Source organism: Panthera pardus, unplaced genomic scaffold (genome assembly GCF_024362965.1).
Source record: "Panthera pardus isolate Hobbes unplaced genomic scaffold, ASM2436296v1 HiC_scaffold_22, whole genome shotgun sequence".
In the NCBI taxonomy this organism is placed as follows: Eukaryota; Metazoa; Chordata; class Mammalia; order Carnivora; family Felidae; genus Panthera; species Panthera pardus.
The window spans coordinates 75,915,829-75,929,710 of NW_026526788.1; the positions used below are offsets into that span (position 1 = coordinate 75,915,829).

The 13,882-nt window shown below is 45.3% G+C and overlaps 1 protein-coding gene across 2 annotated transcripts in view; it reads left to right on the forward strand.

Moving 5' to 3' along the window:
* The window catches only part of PLPP4 (phospholipid phosphatase 4), a 127,074-nt gene that overhangs the window by 47,511 nt on the left and 65,681 nt on the right, over nucleotides 1–13,882 (forward strand). The window contains exons 3-4 of one of the 2 annotated variants that reach the window (XM_019459623.2): nucleotides 7,604–7,694; nucleotides 12,461–12,524. The exons of the other annotated variant lie outside the window; for it this stretch is intronic. Coding sequence (XP_019315168.1) covers nucleotides 7,604–7,694; nucleotides 12,461–12,524 — 155 coding nt within the window. The remainder of the gene's footprint in view (nucleotides 1–7,603; nucleotides 7,695–12,460; nucleotides 12,525–13,882) is intronic. 2 annotated transcript variants of the gene reach the window in all.

Below are 13,882 nucleotides of genomic sequence, written 5' to 3' on the forward strand. Positions count from 1 at the left end.
CTGTGAGTCTCAGAGAATAGAAGTGTATTCAGCCTCAGATCCTGATTCCTACCCTCGAATCTCCTAAGGAGATAAGTTCAACCTTTTGTTTTGTTAGTGGTAGTTGATGTATTTCATTCATTTGGTCACAAGATTTAATGCAGGCTCCATAATAACATGAGGAAAGCAGCAGATACATTTATAATACATGTAACACAAAGAGGAAAAATATTTTGTCACCACATAAATCAGATTTTTTTTTCTCCTGGATTTTATTAAGAGTTTAATATAAAATATCATCTGTTTGCTTTGATCCATTAAAACCTTCAGGTGTTTATGGAAGACTGTAATAAAATATATATTTTCAATGTGTTTTAAAACAAAGTTGGTTTCTTTAGAAGGCTCAAGTTTTATTGTTTAATACATAAAAAAAAATCTTGGGGTCTGTTTTACTTATGGTTGGAGTGGGTTTTTTGTTTTGTTTTGTTTTTGAGAGAGAGTGCATGTGCATGTGTGTGAGTGGAGGAGGGGCAGAGAGAGAGAGAGAGAGAGAGAGAGAGAGAGAGAGAGAGAGAGAATCTCAAGCAGGCTTCATGCCCAGCATGGAGACTGTTGGGGCTCGATCTCATGAATCGTGAGGTCATGACCTGAACTGAAATCAAGAGTCGGTCAAAGACACTTACCCAACTGAGCCACCCAGGTGCCCCTTGGTTGGAGTGTTTTAATCTAAAGGCAAACTTTTTAACTTCCTAACCAAAGTGTTATTTAAAGACAGCTTGTAATAAACCACATGTCTTTTGATTGGGAAATTAGTGCCTCTGGAGCGGTGTGTGTGTGTGTGTGTGTGTGTGTGTGTGTGTGTGTGCCTGTGTGAACACACATGTATGTTTTAGAGGAGCCACTTGGTCAGAGGTCACAAAAACAGTATTCAAATGGTAGGGGATTGAGTTAAGTACAGAGTCAATGGTGATAACATCACCAGGAAGCCCCTCTCATTTTCTCTGTCTTTGGCACTTTCAGCTACGGTGACGATGGAACTTCTACATGGAAGTTGGGTGTGGTTGGATTGTTTGATTCTGAGAGTTTGTATCCCTTGATGACTCTGGGCTCCTGTTGACCAGAGAGACAGGCTGAGAATTCTTTTCACATATACTGAGTCTTGAATTAACATTTCTGGGAAGTTCCCAAACTTTTAGCTGTCTTTATGGAAAGCTGCTTCCTTATTCAGAAGACGTCATGGTTCCCTCCTGAGTGTGTGGGGTTTATCATAGCATCTTTGAAAACCTGCTTTTTGCTGTAGGAAGACTTAGTTTGTGTTGTTTTTTGCTTTTTAGTATACTCTTTGTTTCTGTCTTAGTAGTTGTGTCTTTGTAGATTCAAGGAACACTTCCAGCCTGCTGTGGGTAAGAAAAGCCATAGGAGCTTCAGGTGATGGGAAGTCAAATCAGATCTGGGGGGTATATCCTGCATATAGGGGTCCTACAGGCTTCTGGTGGAGATGGTACTCTAAAGAAAAATAGAATCTAGAAAGGGCTAGAGGCTTGGGTAAACTTGCAGGGAGCTTCCTCATCACCATCATCACCATCACCACCGCCATCATCATCATCATCATCATCATCATGGCAGTAACAACAACAAGTAACATCTCTGGAATACAGGAGTTGTGCTCACCACTTTACACTGGCATCTGAGATAATCCCTGTCACAATCTGTTGAGGTCATCACTTTTGGAATCCTATCATTTCAATGGAAAAAATGGCAACTGCAATGAGATTCAGCAACTTGTCCAAGGTTATACAACCACCAGTTGCTAGACCCCGATTTGAATGCCAGCTGCCAGAGGCTAGACCCTCATGGACCCATTCAACTGTGATGTCTCCTTCGGGGCTCAGGTGATGTGGAAAGGTGGTGAGAAGCCGATCGTATGCACAAGAGCTGGTGTGTCAAGGCACAGACACAAGCAAGCAGGGGCCATGTGGGCCCAGTGAACAGGGCCCAGGGACACAGACATGAACATGACTTGGATGGACCCAGGAAAGCTCTTGATAGGTAAGCTCAGGTAGTGAGTTGATGGGATGATTGGTGTTCCCCAGTTGCTTTACTTGGCTTAAACAAACAAACAAACAAACCCTACCCAACACCTGTCCTTTGCCCTTGTTCTTTCTGCCCTGGGCACAATGAATCCAGAAGATTTACTTCTGTAAAATATTACTGATACCGTGTTGATTCGATAACAGTGTTTCCTATTCTAGTATAGAATGCTTCTAGGGAAGACAGAAAGTTAATTTTGCGGGGAGGAGGGAAGGAAAAGAGACAAAGCTGGCTCATGATAGACAGTTTAATTTTTAGACTCTTTGCAAAAGTCGTAGACAGCTCTTTTCTCTGTGATGGGCTGTAATTTCTTACCCACAGCAAGGCCCTTTCCAGGTGTCTGCACTGCATGTCCTGGGTTGTCTCTATAAGCACTTTTCAGCACATCTGTCAAGTGCCAGAAATTAAGGCACTCTGGGCCTGTTGTTTGTCTGATATGAATGAACTCCGGTGACAAGCTCTTCTCTGGTTAACATCCTGACATCAGAGTTTGAGCCCTTTCGTTGTTAAAAGTTCTCGGTATACTTGTGCCCCTCCCACGTCAGACACACTGGCCCTGCTTTGTCATTTTCCAGAAGCATCCTGGAAGTACCGTGTCTTGTATCAGTGCCGCAGGTGACCCACCTTCTGGAGCAGCAGTGGCCAGGAACCGACAGTACTTCCTGTGTTGGTTTCATTGGTGGACGCACAAGGCCGGTCCCCGGTGGAGACTCTGGTCTCTGGTCGTGTAGGCAGTGGCAGGTTGCCTGGATGAATTAGGCTCTTCCCTGTTCCTGACTTCCTCCTGGCACTGCTCAGACTCAGGGCATAGGGGACGGGAGCTTCAAACCGCTTTGTTCCCAGTAGTGTGGTCACGGGATCCTGGTGCTCCTTTACTGGTTTGGGTCATTTGTTAACACTTTTCCCTGGGGAAATAATGACATCGTAGCATCCAGTGGATTCTCTGGGTCGGGCTTCTCTGTACATTCCAGACTGGATTGCCTCAGATCCCCTTTCTAGCTATGTGACTTGGAAGAATCACCTACCCTTTCAGTGCCTCAGTTTCCTTACTTGTTTAAAGGGCCTTTGATAACACTCTTCTCCCCCTCCTACAGTGTTGAGAGCATCAAGTGGGGTGATAGACTTCCAGTGCTTTGTTTAGTGTGTGGTACAGAAGAAGCATTCAATAACTGCTGGTGAATTTAAATCCCAGTAGCAATATTTATTATGGATGGTATTGTTGCACCCATCTTAGAGATGAGAAAACTGAGATCCAAAGGTGAAGAGGTTGAGTGACTTGATCATGGCCACAGAGCTGGTAAGCGTCAGAGCTGGAGCTTGAACCCAGCTCTCCTTAATCGGAGTCTGTTCTGCACATTGTGTTTCTCAGCCTGTATAATAGCACCAGGCAAAACCAGCCACAAACTGGACCCTGCCTGATGACTGATATATTATCACAAACTGGACCCTGCCTGATGAGATATATTATCTTGATATTTGGGTTCTGTGCACTACAGTTAATTAGTAGCTTACAAAGCCATTCTTTAATGCAAGAATGATCTCAGCCTCAGTTTCCTCCCCTGTAAGATGAGGCATTTGGACCAAGGTGATCGCTGCGATTCAAGACTCCAGCCCAGGCAGCATATGGAAGTGCAGGTTGGGGTTTCTAGGCCCACCGGGTGCATGCCTTTGAGAATTCATTTCTTTCTCGGTTTTGTTAGCTGTGCAAGGAGGATGTTTCCCCCAGGAGAGTAGTTAGAAGATTAGACAAATGTGAGGAAAGCCCGGCACACATAGTAGGTGCTGAATCCATGACAGCTGTCCCTAACATTTCTGTGACTTACCCATGTTCCTGGATGTGAGCCCCTTTACTTCCCCCTCCAATTCCAGAGAAAAGGCATTTACCATGTTTTATTAATGCTTCTTACTTCTAAGGTGAGAACTGCTATAACACCATGGCTAAAATCCCAGAGCTTGATATAAAAACAGTCTGGGTATAAATCTCCACTTTACCACTCAGTAGCTGTATGCCTTTCAGCAGGTTGCTTAACCTCTCTGTGCCTTAGTTTCCTATCCATAAAGTAAACGTGTATTAATATGTTAATTTGCATGAAATGCCCAGAACATACCATGGTCCTAATTAAGTTTTCAGAGCACGTTAGTGCTGTTTATCACACTTACGTCCGTATGCGGGGCAGCCCTGTTCTCGTAACTAGTGAGGGAAACTCAAGCATGGAGAAGGGTTCAGTCTGTTTTCCGCGTCCTGCAGTAGTGGTTGGCTGGAATTCATCATTCTGGTCTCTCTCCGGTCCCTCTTAATAAGCACTCAGCGTTCACTGTCTTTCCACTGGGCTCATTCCCAGGATTTAAAAAACATTCAAAGCTTGGAAAAGTTAACCTAAGGGAAAACAATAGCAGGGGAAATTTTGCCTGCCTTTGTCCTACATGTCCACATCTGTTTGGAAGTAGAAATGGTCACCCCCACTTCCTGTCTGTGTGTCTTTGTCTCCAAGGGCTCAGGCAGTGGAGCAGCCGCCTTTAAAGGCTTTTGCAGGAGCGGTGGAAGGGGTGCGCCCTGGATTTCATTCAGTCTGGTTTGTTGGGTGAAAGGGGGGTACCCATTCTTGTTTCCACTCCTCTTACTCAGTTCGGGGGTGCTTCCGCCCAGAAGGAAGTTGTTTTCCTAATGGGTTGGCTTCTGGGGCTTAATCTCTTAAATCTACCTTTTAGTTGGAAAATCTTGGTAAAAAGGGGGAGAGATGACACATGTAAATATGTCTCCGGCTATGCTGACTTGAAGACTGTGCTGTCCAAGGATATGGCAGATATGTTTCCAGGAAGAAGAAGTGGGATCAGAGCCCAAGTGTCATTAGGATGAGGGGAGGAAAGAAAGATGGCTACACCCTCAGGCACAGACATTTCTGTGGCCGCCTGGGTGATGGGTGCTGTGGTTCTTCCTCTGATGCATTCCCTCATGTGAAGCTCATGAGCTGGGGAGCCCTCGCCCTCCTGGGTGACTAGCATAGGCCTAGGAAGTAGTTTCTTGGTGGTTCTAGAAAACAGACCAATATGCATCTACGTAGGAAAGTTGTAGAAGGGGTGAAATTAAGTGATGGCTCTGGTTGGGCCATCAGAGTTGGGGGGGGGCGCTGTTGGAAGTAGGGGAGCTGAGACAGGAAGCGGTGCTCAGGGAGATCCCCTTGGCCATCAGGCTGCGAGCCTGGAGCCACTGGGTGGTCCTGATGCCTTCTCCGGCTCCTGCTCATGGGCCCGGAGCTATCGGTCTCCCCTGTGGTGTCCCTGTCGCCTCTTGGTTGGTACACTCCAGCTCAGGATCTCCTGTAGGCAGCCTCTGAGGTAGGCAAGGTCTTGCCAACTCGTATCTTTTCTGGGGTTTTATGTCAGTCTTACCTTAGAGTATTCCATCCGGGATTGCCTTGTAATGTTGTCTCCAGTCCTGCACTATTCTGGTACTTAAGGTTTGAGTACCAGTGGGGTCACTGTGCGCCATTCACTGTTGAGTGAGCTGCTTTTCCCTATTGGGGAGTGTGTGGCCTCGTCTGCGTGTCTGACGTGAGAGGAAACAGGGAGCTAAGGACTTCTTGGACCTTGACTGTAACTTTAGACTTAAGTAAGCAGGGGCTTCCATCATCACTCTTGAAACACTAAATGCGCGAGTCAAACCTCTGACTCACCAGCATCAGTATCATTTGAGACACCTGGTACAAAATGTAGATTCCCAGATGGGTCTTGTAAGGCTACTTGAGCTTTGTAATGAACCCGACTGTTATTCAAGTGTGAGAGCCACCCAGGCACCCCTGGGAACCTTCACAGATGTCGCTGGAGGTATTAATGCCCAAGTGAGCATTGCCTTTTCCAGTCGCCCTTGGGGAAATCTTCTGCTTCTCTGCTCTAGTTCTGAATCTCCTCTTATACAGCTGCCCTTAGACTGGTGCCACATTCTTCTGAATACCTTCCATGGTGATAGGACTTGCTGATTTGGTGTTTAAACAGCTAAGTCATTCAGGGCCACAGCTGATAAGGAGGCTCATCCAGCTGGTTACTGCCATTGTAATGGGAAAGAAACCAGCCAGCAAGGGGAGGGGTTTTCTCATGTCTCGTGAGCTGCCTCTGAAGACGGTTCCCAGAGAGGAGACCCCAGGATGTGCTGAGCTCTTGCAATCTAGTTGTAGCAAGTGTGTAGAGCATCTCCGGTCGTTTTGAAAGACTGTGTTCATTTGGGTGAATTGTTTTTATAAAAGAAAAGTGTCTTCTAGCCAAGCCTATCCCCATTAGAAAGTCCCTTTCCAAAAAGTGGCATTACATTACAGGTGGAGATTTCCAAAGGTGTGACCACTATCGGTCAATAGTCACCAAACCCCACCCTTCCTACCACTGTGTATTAGGTCAGTTGTGAATTTGTGAGATAATTAGTCCCTTCTGATATTGTTTTCCTGAGATGTTATAATCAGTAAGGAAGTAACTTCAATACTGTTCTCCTGGTTGTTGGAATGTTGAAAACAACTAATTGTAGAATGCTGAATAAAGGCTAGATATGGCAGGCAGAAAACCTGGTCTCCAAAGCCTGGCCTTGCTACTCACCAGCTGTATGTCCTTGGGCACATCATTTAGTCCCCAAGCCTGGCAAAGATAGTCACAGAGTCATCATGAGGATTTAAGAGACGCCGGTGCCTGATGCTACCCAAACATAGTTCCTGCCTCATAGAGTGCTCTGTAATCAATGTTGCTTGCATCTGAATCCCACCAGCTTGATTCATTAAACACTTATTGTACTTTTCTGTGTGCTTTGGGCCAAGGGAGGGGAGGAGATGGAAGAAAGGAAGGGAGACGGTAAGCAAAAGTATTAAACTCTGCTTTGTGGAGGAAATGAAATTCAGTAAAAGAACACCAAAGAAAATGAATCGATTGACTCTAAGCAAGTCCAGTGTGTTGCCAGAGAGATGGGGATGGGAGGCCAAGGGTTCTTTCTGCAGTGGAGGATGTGAGGGGGTCCTCTGGCAAAGATGAGTCATCATTATAGGCTATTCTTTCCTGTTTAAAAAGCCACCACTCTGGGGCGCCTGGGTGTCTCAGTCAGTTGGGTGTCCAACTTCGGTTCAGGTCACGATCTCTCAGCTCGTGGGTTCGAGCCCCACGTTGGGCTCTGTGCTCACAGCTCAGAGCCTGGAGTCTGCTTCGGATTCTGTGTCTCCTTCTCTGCCCCTCCCCTGCTCACACTCTGTGTCTCCCTCCCTCTCTCTCTCTCAGAAATAAACATTTTAAAAAAATTAAAAAAAAAAACAAACTAAAAAGCCACTTTAAAGGTGGCTCCCAGCAATTGCAAATCAATTATAACCCACAATCAGACCTCCAATTTTTTTTTAAGTCGTCAGAGTCTCTAAGTATAGATATAAATCCTCCTTCTTTGAGGTCAGGAGTTCAGTAACATCATTCAACTAGTGAGTCTAAATGAAACTAACTTGAACTAATTATCAGTCAGCCCTCTGATAGCAAACTGCTGTCCTCATAAGGGATTATTTGTTATTTTTTCCAGGCAATTTCTTTCCTCACACCCCTGGCTGTTATTTGTGTGGTGAAAATTATCCGGCGAACAGACAAGACTGAAATTAAGGAAGCCTTCTTAGGTAGAGTATTCACAGTTCTTGCTCTAGGGGATGGGGCTGAACTTAATTAGATCAGTAGATTTAAAAAAATCTCTTTTGGACCCAGCTGATTTTTCTCTTGGTCAAATTAAACTTGGGAGAAACAAGAGAAGGTGAACTTTTAGCCCTAAGAAGAGCCAATTCGCAGATGGTAAAAAACACCTTACCTTCAGTGGCAGCCTGGCTGCTGTCCATTGTGCTGAATGTGAATGTCCGTCTGTACATCCCAGATCTGTGCTACTCAGGCACAGGAGCAGAGCAGCTCTTAGTGGTAAGGCAAAGATGATCTGAAACTGTCACCATTGACTGCCAAATCCCACATTTGTGACTAATAAATTACAGGCAATTCAGAAATCAGGCACAGATTTCTTGACCTGTCACCATTGGCTGGAGGCACAAATGGGCAAAAGCAGATGTAAAATATAACAGAATTCGGAAATAAACTCTATAACTCATCTTTTTGGGGACATTTCTAAAATTAAGCAATTTTTATTGTATAGAGAGTGTCGTAGTCTTTGCCATCTTTTATAAGACCGTTGTAACAAATTCTCCCCAAGCTAAGCTGTATCTGCGTGTGACGCAAGTTTGACATTTTTAAGATTAAATCCATTTTTATGATCTGCATATTAGTTAAAGGACTGAGTAAATGACAATATTAAGAGAAAGCAAAGGTAATTGGCTTGCTGAGTAACCCAAATAAACTTGCCAATAGCCAGGTTTTCAGCTTTCTGATCCTTAGGAAAACTGAATTATGTTTATTTTTTGACACCTCATAAAAGCTATCCAAACTCTTACATAAACTGTGTTTTTGATGTGTTGTATGGACTTTATTATTCAGTTAGATAATATATCTGGAAAAATGAGATATTGCCCCTCTGAGGGTATGTTTGTAAATTATTAGGCTTTGAGGAAATGAAAAGGTAGCAAAACATGGTCTTCTCTTTTCTTGGTACAAGAATGAGTGCAAGGGCAAAATCTTGGCTAGGCAGAACAGTTAAGGGGCTTTGTGCTCTGACACAGGACAGGGAACATTTCTTACATAACCAGGCTTTGGTTAGGCTCTAATTGAACAGAACAGAATCTCTCTCCAAGTAGCTCATATAAATTAGGGGTTTAGTTACAGGGTTATATCAGCAATCTCACAGATAGCCACGAATAGGGTGAAAAGGGACAGAGGAACAGTATGGGAACTAGAATAGGGAGCCGGGCCATCGGGGCGGGGATAGAGACATGCTTCTCTCTGTAATGTGCCTTCTCTCTACTTCTCAAGTGTCCTGCCTAATCCTCCAGTGGGCCCATCATTTCTGCTGCCCCATACTTTTGGTTTCTATGGTGTTCGAGCTTGCAGCGGTAGGCGCTCCCGCCCCACACCCATAGGACTGTCACCTCCAATGCCTACCTCCAAGTACCTCTGCATCTAATGGACCAGACTTCCTGGGCAGACCCTCTGGCTCAGCCCATTTTTCTTACCCGGGCACAAAAGTCATGAGTCCCTGGCCAGCCTATAGGTGCCCTATCTCAGGTCAAGTGTTTACCCGGCTGCTTATCTGTGGTTTGGGGATTTGGCAGTCACATGATCTCAGTCCCCTCAGCTGATGTGGCAGAAAGGTCAGTTTTTCCAAGGAGGGCATAGTGCCCTCCACATGGGGGTGGAGCAGCCAGGGCAGCGTTTGGATAAATATTCCCATGGTCCCTGAAACGTCCTACTGGGAGTCGTCTCAGTTGACCTGGCAATCCTTTGCCTTACTTTTTATTCTAGTTGTTCCCCTGGAACCGAGTCCCAAGGTAATATGACTGTGGGTAAGACCTGTCTCTCATGGTTATGGTTATAATTTACTGCCAGCTTTTGGAGTTGTGTGTTGTTATGGCAGTAAGTGACTTCTCTAGACCTTTTCATTTTCTGCTAAATCTCCCTTAGAGTGACATTTAGAAATTGCACACCATATCCTGCCTCCTATATGTTAACACAGAAGGTGGAGTTATTGGATGTTCTGTTTGCCTAAATAAATGAGAGCTTGCCCTGTAAAAATGATAAAGAGCCTCCTGTTGTACACAGGTGTTTTTTTTTTTTTTTTTTTTTTTTAAATAACTTCTTTTAGGAAGCCTTGGAAGTAGGGGGCTGGAAGAGTAATCTTTAAAAACCAAGGACAGAAAATCACGTGTAGGGTTTCCAGTGTTGTCTGGAGTTCAGGACTTTCTCAGTGAGAGTGGTTTAGTGTTCAGGTCCCTTCTTTAGCAGACCTGAATCCCGAGTCCTTCCTTTATCTGCATGTCCACAGTGGCCACCTTTGTGCGTGTGCCGTGGAACAAGATGGGTGAGGGTTGCCCCCATGCAGCATCCGGCTTTTAGGGGTTTGGCTGCAGAACAGCCGATTGGTGTAACAGAGACCCCTGTTATGGAAATACCACAGTGCTGAATTCCCAACAAACAAAGCAACAGCAAAAGCCCTCTAATCCTTTGGGATGCATATAAGCAGTATTGTTCTCAAAACAGGCCTCTCGAGGCTAACTCACTGGATACTTCACTTTGAATTTCTTTATCGGACATAGTCTGGTTTGTCTTTGGTTTTGTTTGCGTAATTCTCTCAAACCCACTGTGCTGTGGGATGTTGTAAACACAGCCCTTATGAAACAGACCCACTGGGTTATTGTTAGTCAACAAACATCCCTGATTGGGGCCATTCATTTCCTGCTCAGCCAGCCTTTCATGCATCTGATCTGGGCGCAGCCTACCCTCTGGTATCAGTGAGAGGCCCCCATATTGGTCCCCCAGGGGTTGTACTATTCAGACAAAAATAATCAGTTCAGTTTACTTCCAGAATGCTGAGACGACTTTCACCCTAAATAGCACCAGTTAGGAGCCCGATTGTCTTCTGTCTCCTTCAGGCTTTTAGATCAGAGAGTGAAGTTGCCAGCTGTTGGTGGTTACATCGCATCTACACATTTTCTAGTTCAGCTACTTGAAACTTTTCAAAGAACTGCCCTGTGTTACAATAAACCCAGCCGGTGCTGAGGCTGGGGACATGTATGGTGTTGTGGATCCATGTAGCGGTCTATGAGATTCCCTAAGGGCGTTGGGAGATCAGCTAGCAATGCTTGTTTCTGGAGACCTCCTCGGTGCTGAGGCCACGCTAGGACCCGAATAAGAAGGAGTCTGACCCAGCTGGGAAAACCCAGCAGTGAGTCTGCCAAACCAGCTCTAGCAGGAAAAGATCCCAGTCCTGCAGGGTGATCCCACAGCCTGTGAATTGTTATAGCTCTGGGGAGAATACATCAGTGAAGATAGCTCAGGGCATTTTCCCTCCTCTCTGCAAAGGAGACCTCTCAGCAGTGTTCTGAGGTGGCAAGAGAGGAGGGAAGCCAGCATTTCAGAAGGAAGGGTCTGTGTGTACAGGATGTAATCAGCGGGATCTCTCTGAATTCCCCCATGCCCGGTTCCGATTTATACATCCCAGTTGCCTGCTTGGTGTGTTAATGGCAGTGCGGGGCTGTCACTCTTGCTCTTCACACTGGTGGCCCATCCGTCCTTTGCTGCCACACTCAGATATGGCCAGTTGTTGCATGTCTCGCTCTTAGGTAATTTGTTTCCCTTTGACAAAAGTATTCATTTGAACCAGTCCCTCCCATTCTCTCTGCTTCCCATGACTTGTTAAAAGCAGATAGGTTTTGTATCAATCTCCGTGGCCGGTGCCCTCAGTGACTGTGTCAGCCATCCCATAGTACTTTCTGCTTGTAGAACACATTTGTCTCCCTTGATGACCATGAACTGGTCCAGGCAGTCCCTTCCTGGAAATGTCCCGCCACTGCTATTTTCTTCCATAAATCTCAGCTACTGTTGAAGAGTTAATATTTGCCAAAGGGAAACGGTAGCTTATATGTTTTATTATTCAACAAAACAATGGAATGGGGGCGTCAATAGGTTTTTATCGCTTATGCACGGTATTTGACCTTCCATTATGTTGACTTGCCTTTTGTGAGGTCTTGATAAATATGGGAGAGACCTGGGAGGTCCTTGCAGGGAAAGCTCTCTCCCTTTGGATGATCTGTACTTCAGCCAGCAAAATCCTTCCAAGCCACTTAGAGAAAGTTTCCATGCTGTATATTTTTTAAATAATGTATTCCAGAAGTTCCTACTGCCTTAGATGGCAAAAAAGTACCACCTGGCCAACCTTCTCAAAACCCAGTGAGGTGTTGGGACTGTTTACCTTCTCAGAAAGTGATTTGTTTGATAACGAATGGACAGCTGTCAGCAGGTGAAGAGTCAACAAAGAGATAATCACCAAGTGGGAATGTCCTACTCCGAAGACGGATACCAGCAGATGCTGTGATTAGAATTATGTTTGAGAAGATTGCCAGAAAGAAAGAAAAATGTTAGTTTCTTGCTACCACTAAGAGGAATTCTATATGCTATAGTATTAAATCTGTTCCTATCAGGCCAGAACATAATGGATGTGTTCCTTTCCAATATTAAAAATATTGAAAAGTCAGGGAGGAGAGATAAATTTCATGTCATAGGGGCTTGGCATTTTATGAGTCACTCTCCAGAGTCTTGTCTTAATTATATTTTACTCTAGCCATGCAGACTTACCTCTGTTTTTTTAAAGTATTGGTTCATATTTCTATGGTCGTAAATCGAATAGTATTATCATGGAACGGTGATGTTGATGATGATGTTGATGATGATGAGGATGATGATTGTGATTGGGAACCAGCTCATTATTTTTCTGTCTGTTGGTTTTGTTTTGTAGCAGTATCCTTGGCTCTTGCTTTGAATGGAGTCTGCACAAACACTATTAAGTTGATAGTGGGAAGGTAAGTTGCAAAAAGAAACAAATGGCTTAGACTCTCAAGGTCATCTGTGGATTGGCACATGGGAAGCGATTCCTCTTCTCCATTTATCTTGCCTGTCTATTGACTGCTCCAGCAGTGAGCTAGTCTCCATAGAGGTGAATGGTCGAAAGACCTGAATTTGAGGCCTGACTTCAGCCTTGACTAGCTGTTGGCCTTGGACAGGTTAGCTCCCCTCTCAGAACCTCAGCATTTACTGATTATCTACCTGGTGGAGGGTGCTGGCCAGGTAGCAAGAGGGCAGAAGGTAGATACAGATTGGGCCATGCATCACCTGGGGCTGTGGTATTCTTCCAACTTTCTGTTTAGAGTTGCTGTGAGGCCCCGATAAAATGCTGGTTCCCAGGCCTTGTCTGCTCTAAGGTTCTGGTTTAGTAGGTGAATAACTACATTTGGAGAACATGAGCCGATAAGGGGAGAGAGAGTACGCCAGCAGCTCTGATAGATTATTGATTCTGATTATTGATAGGTTATAGATATTGATAGACTATTATTGGGCCTAGATCCGAGAGCTGGGAAGATCAGGAAGTCAGAGTGACCCAATATGTGCAGAAAAGGGCCCTAGCGTTTATAGAACTAGCAGAGCCTTGCCCATGGCTGGCCTTCAGCAAATATTAGTTGAATTAATGGGAAATGATCGGCTATCACCCATCTGTGTAAAAATCCTCACCTGAGGGAGACAAAAAAACATGGGGTGAAGTGTGTTGGTGCAAGAATCCAATTGCTTGCTTTTGCCACTTACTGGTTGTATGTGACCTTGGGCAGGAGCATTACCTTTCTCAACCTTCATTTTTGCAACTGTAAGATGAAGGAAGTCCCGGGGATGGCATAAGAATCATACGTTATGATGCTCATGCAGTGCCCAGCACTGTGCGTGGTCCCCAGGAAGGGCTCAGTCAATGCTGGCTGTGTCTGCGACAGGTGGCTTGACCTCAGGGGGCCAGCTTCCGCCCACTTCCTGTGAGGTCTGCCTCCCTTGATGTGGGCCAGAGAGGCCAGCCTGGATGGCCAGGAGCTGTGCATCATGGAGCTGAGTTGTAGGGTCCTCCCTCTCAGTGAGGTTAGGTGAAGCCTGCTATTCAATGAGGGGCAATTGGCCATCCAAATTCAAGATGTAGGGATGTGAGAAACCTGGAGTCTGGGGTCCTGAGAGCAGCCTCTGAATGGGAGCTGTGGATGGAGGCAGGAACCACCTTCTATTTCTCTGGCACTGTGCTTAGGGCCTCCTATCTAGTCATCTCCTCTAAACCTCATGACCTCACCTCTGGGTGGGTATCGATCTCCCCCTTTTACAGATGTGGAAACTGAGGCTGGGAGAGGCT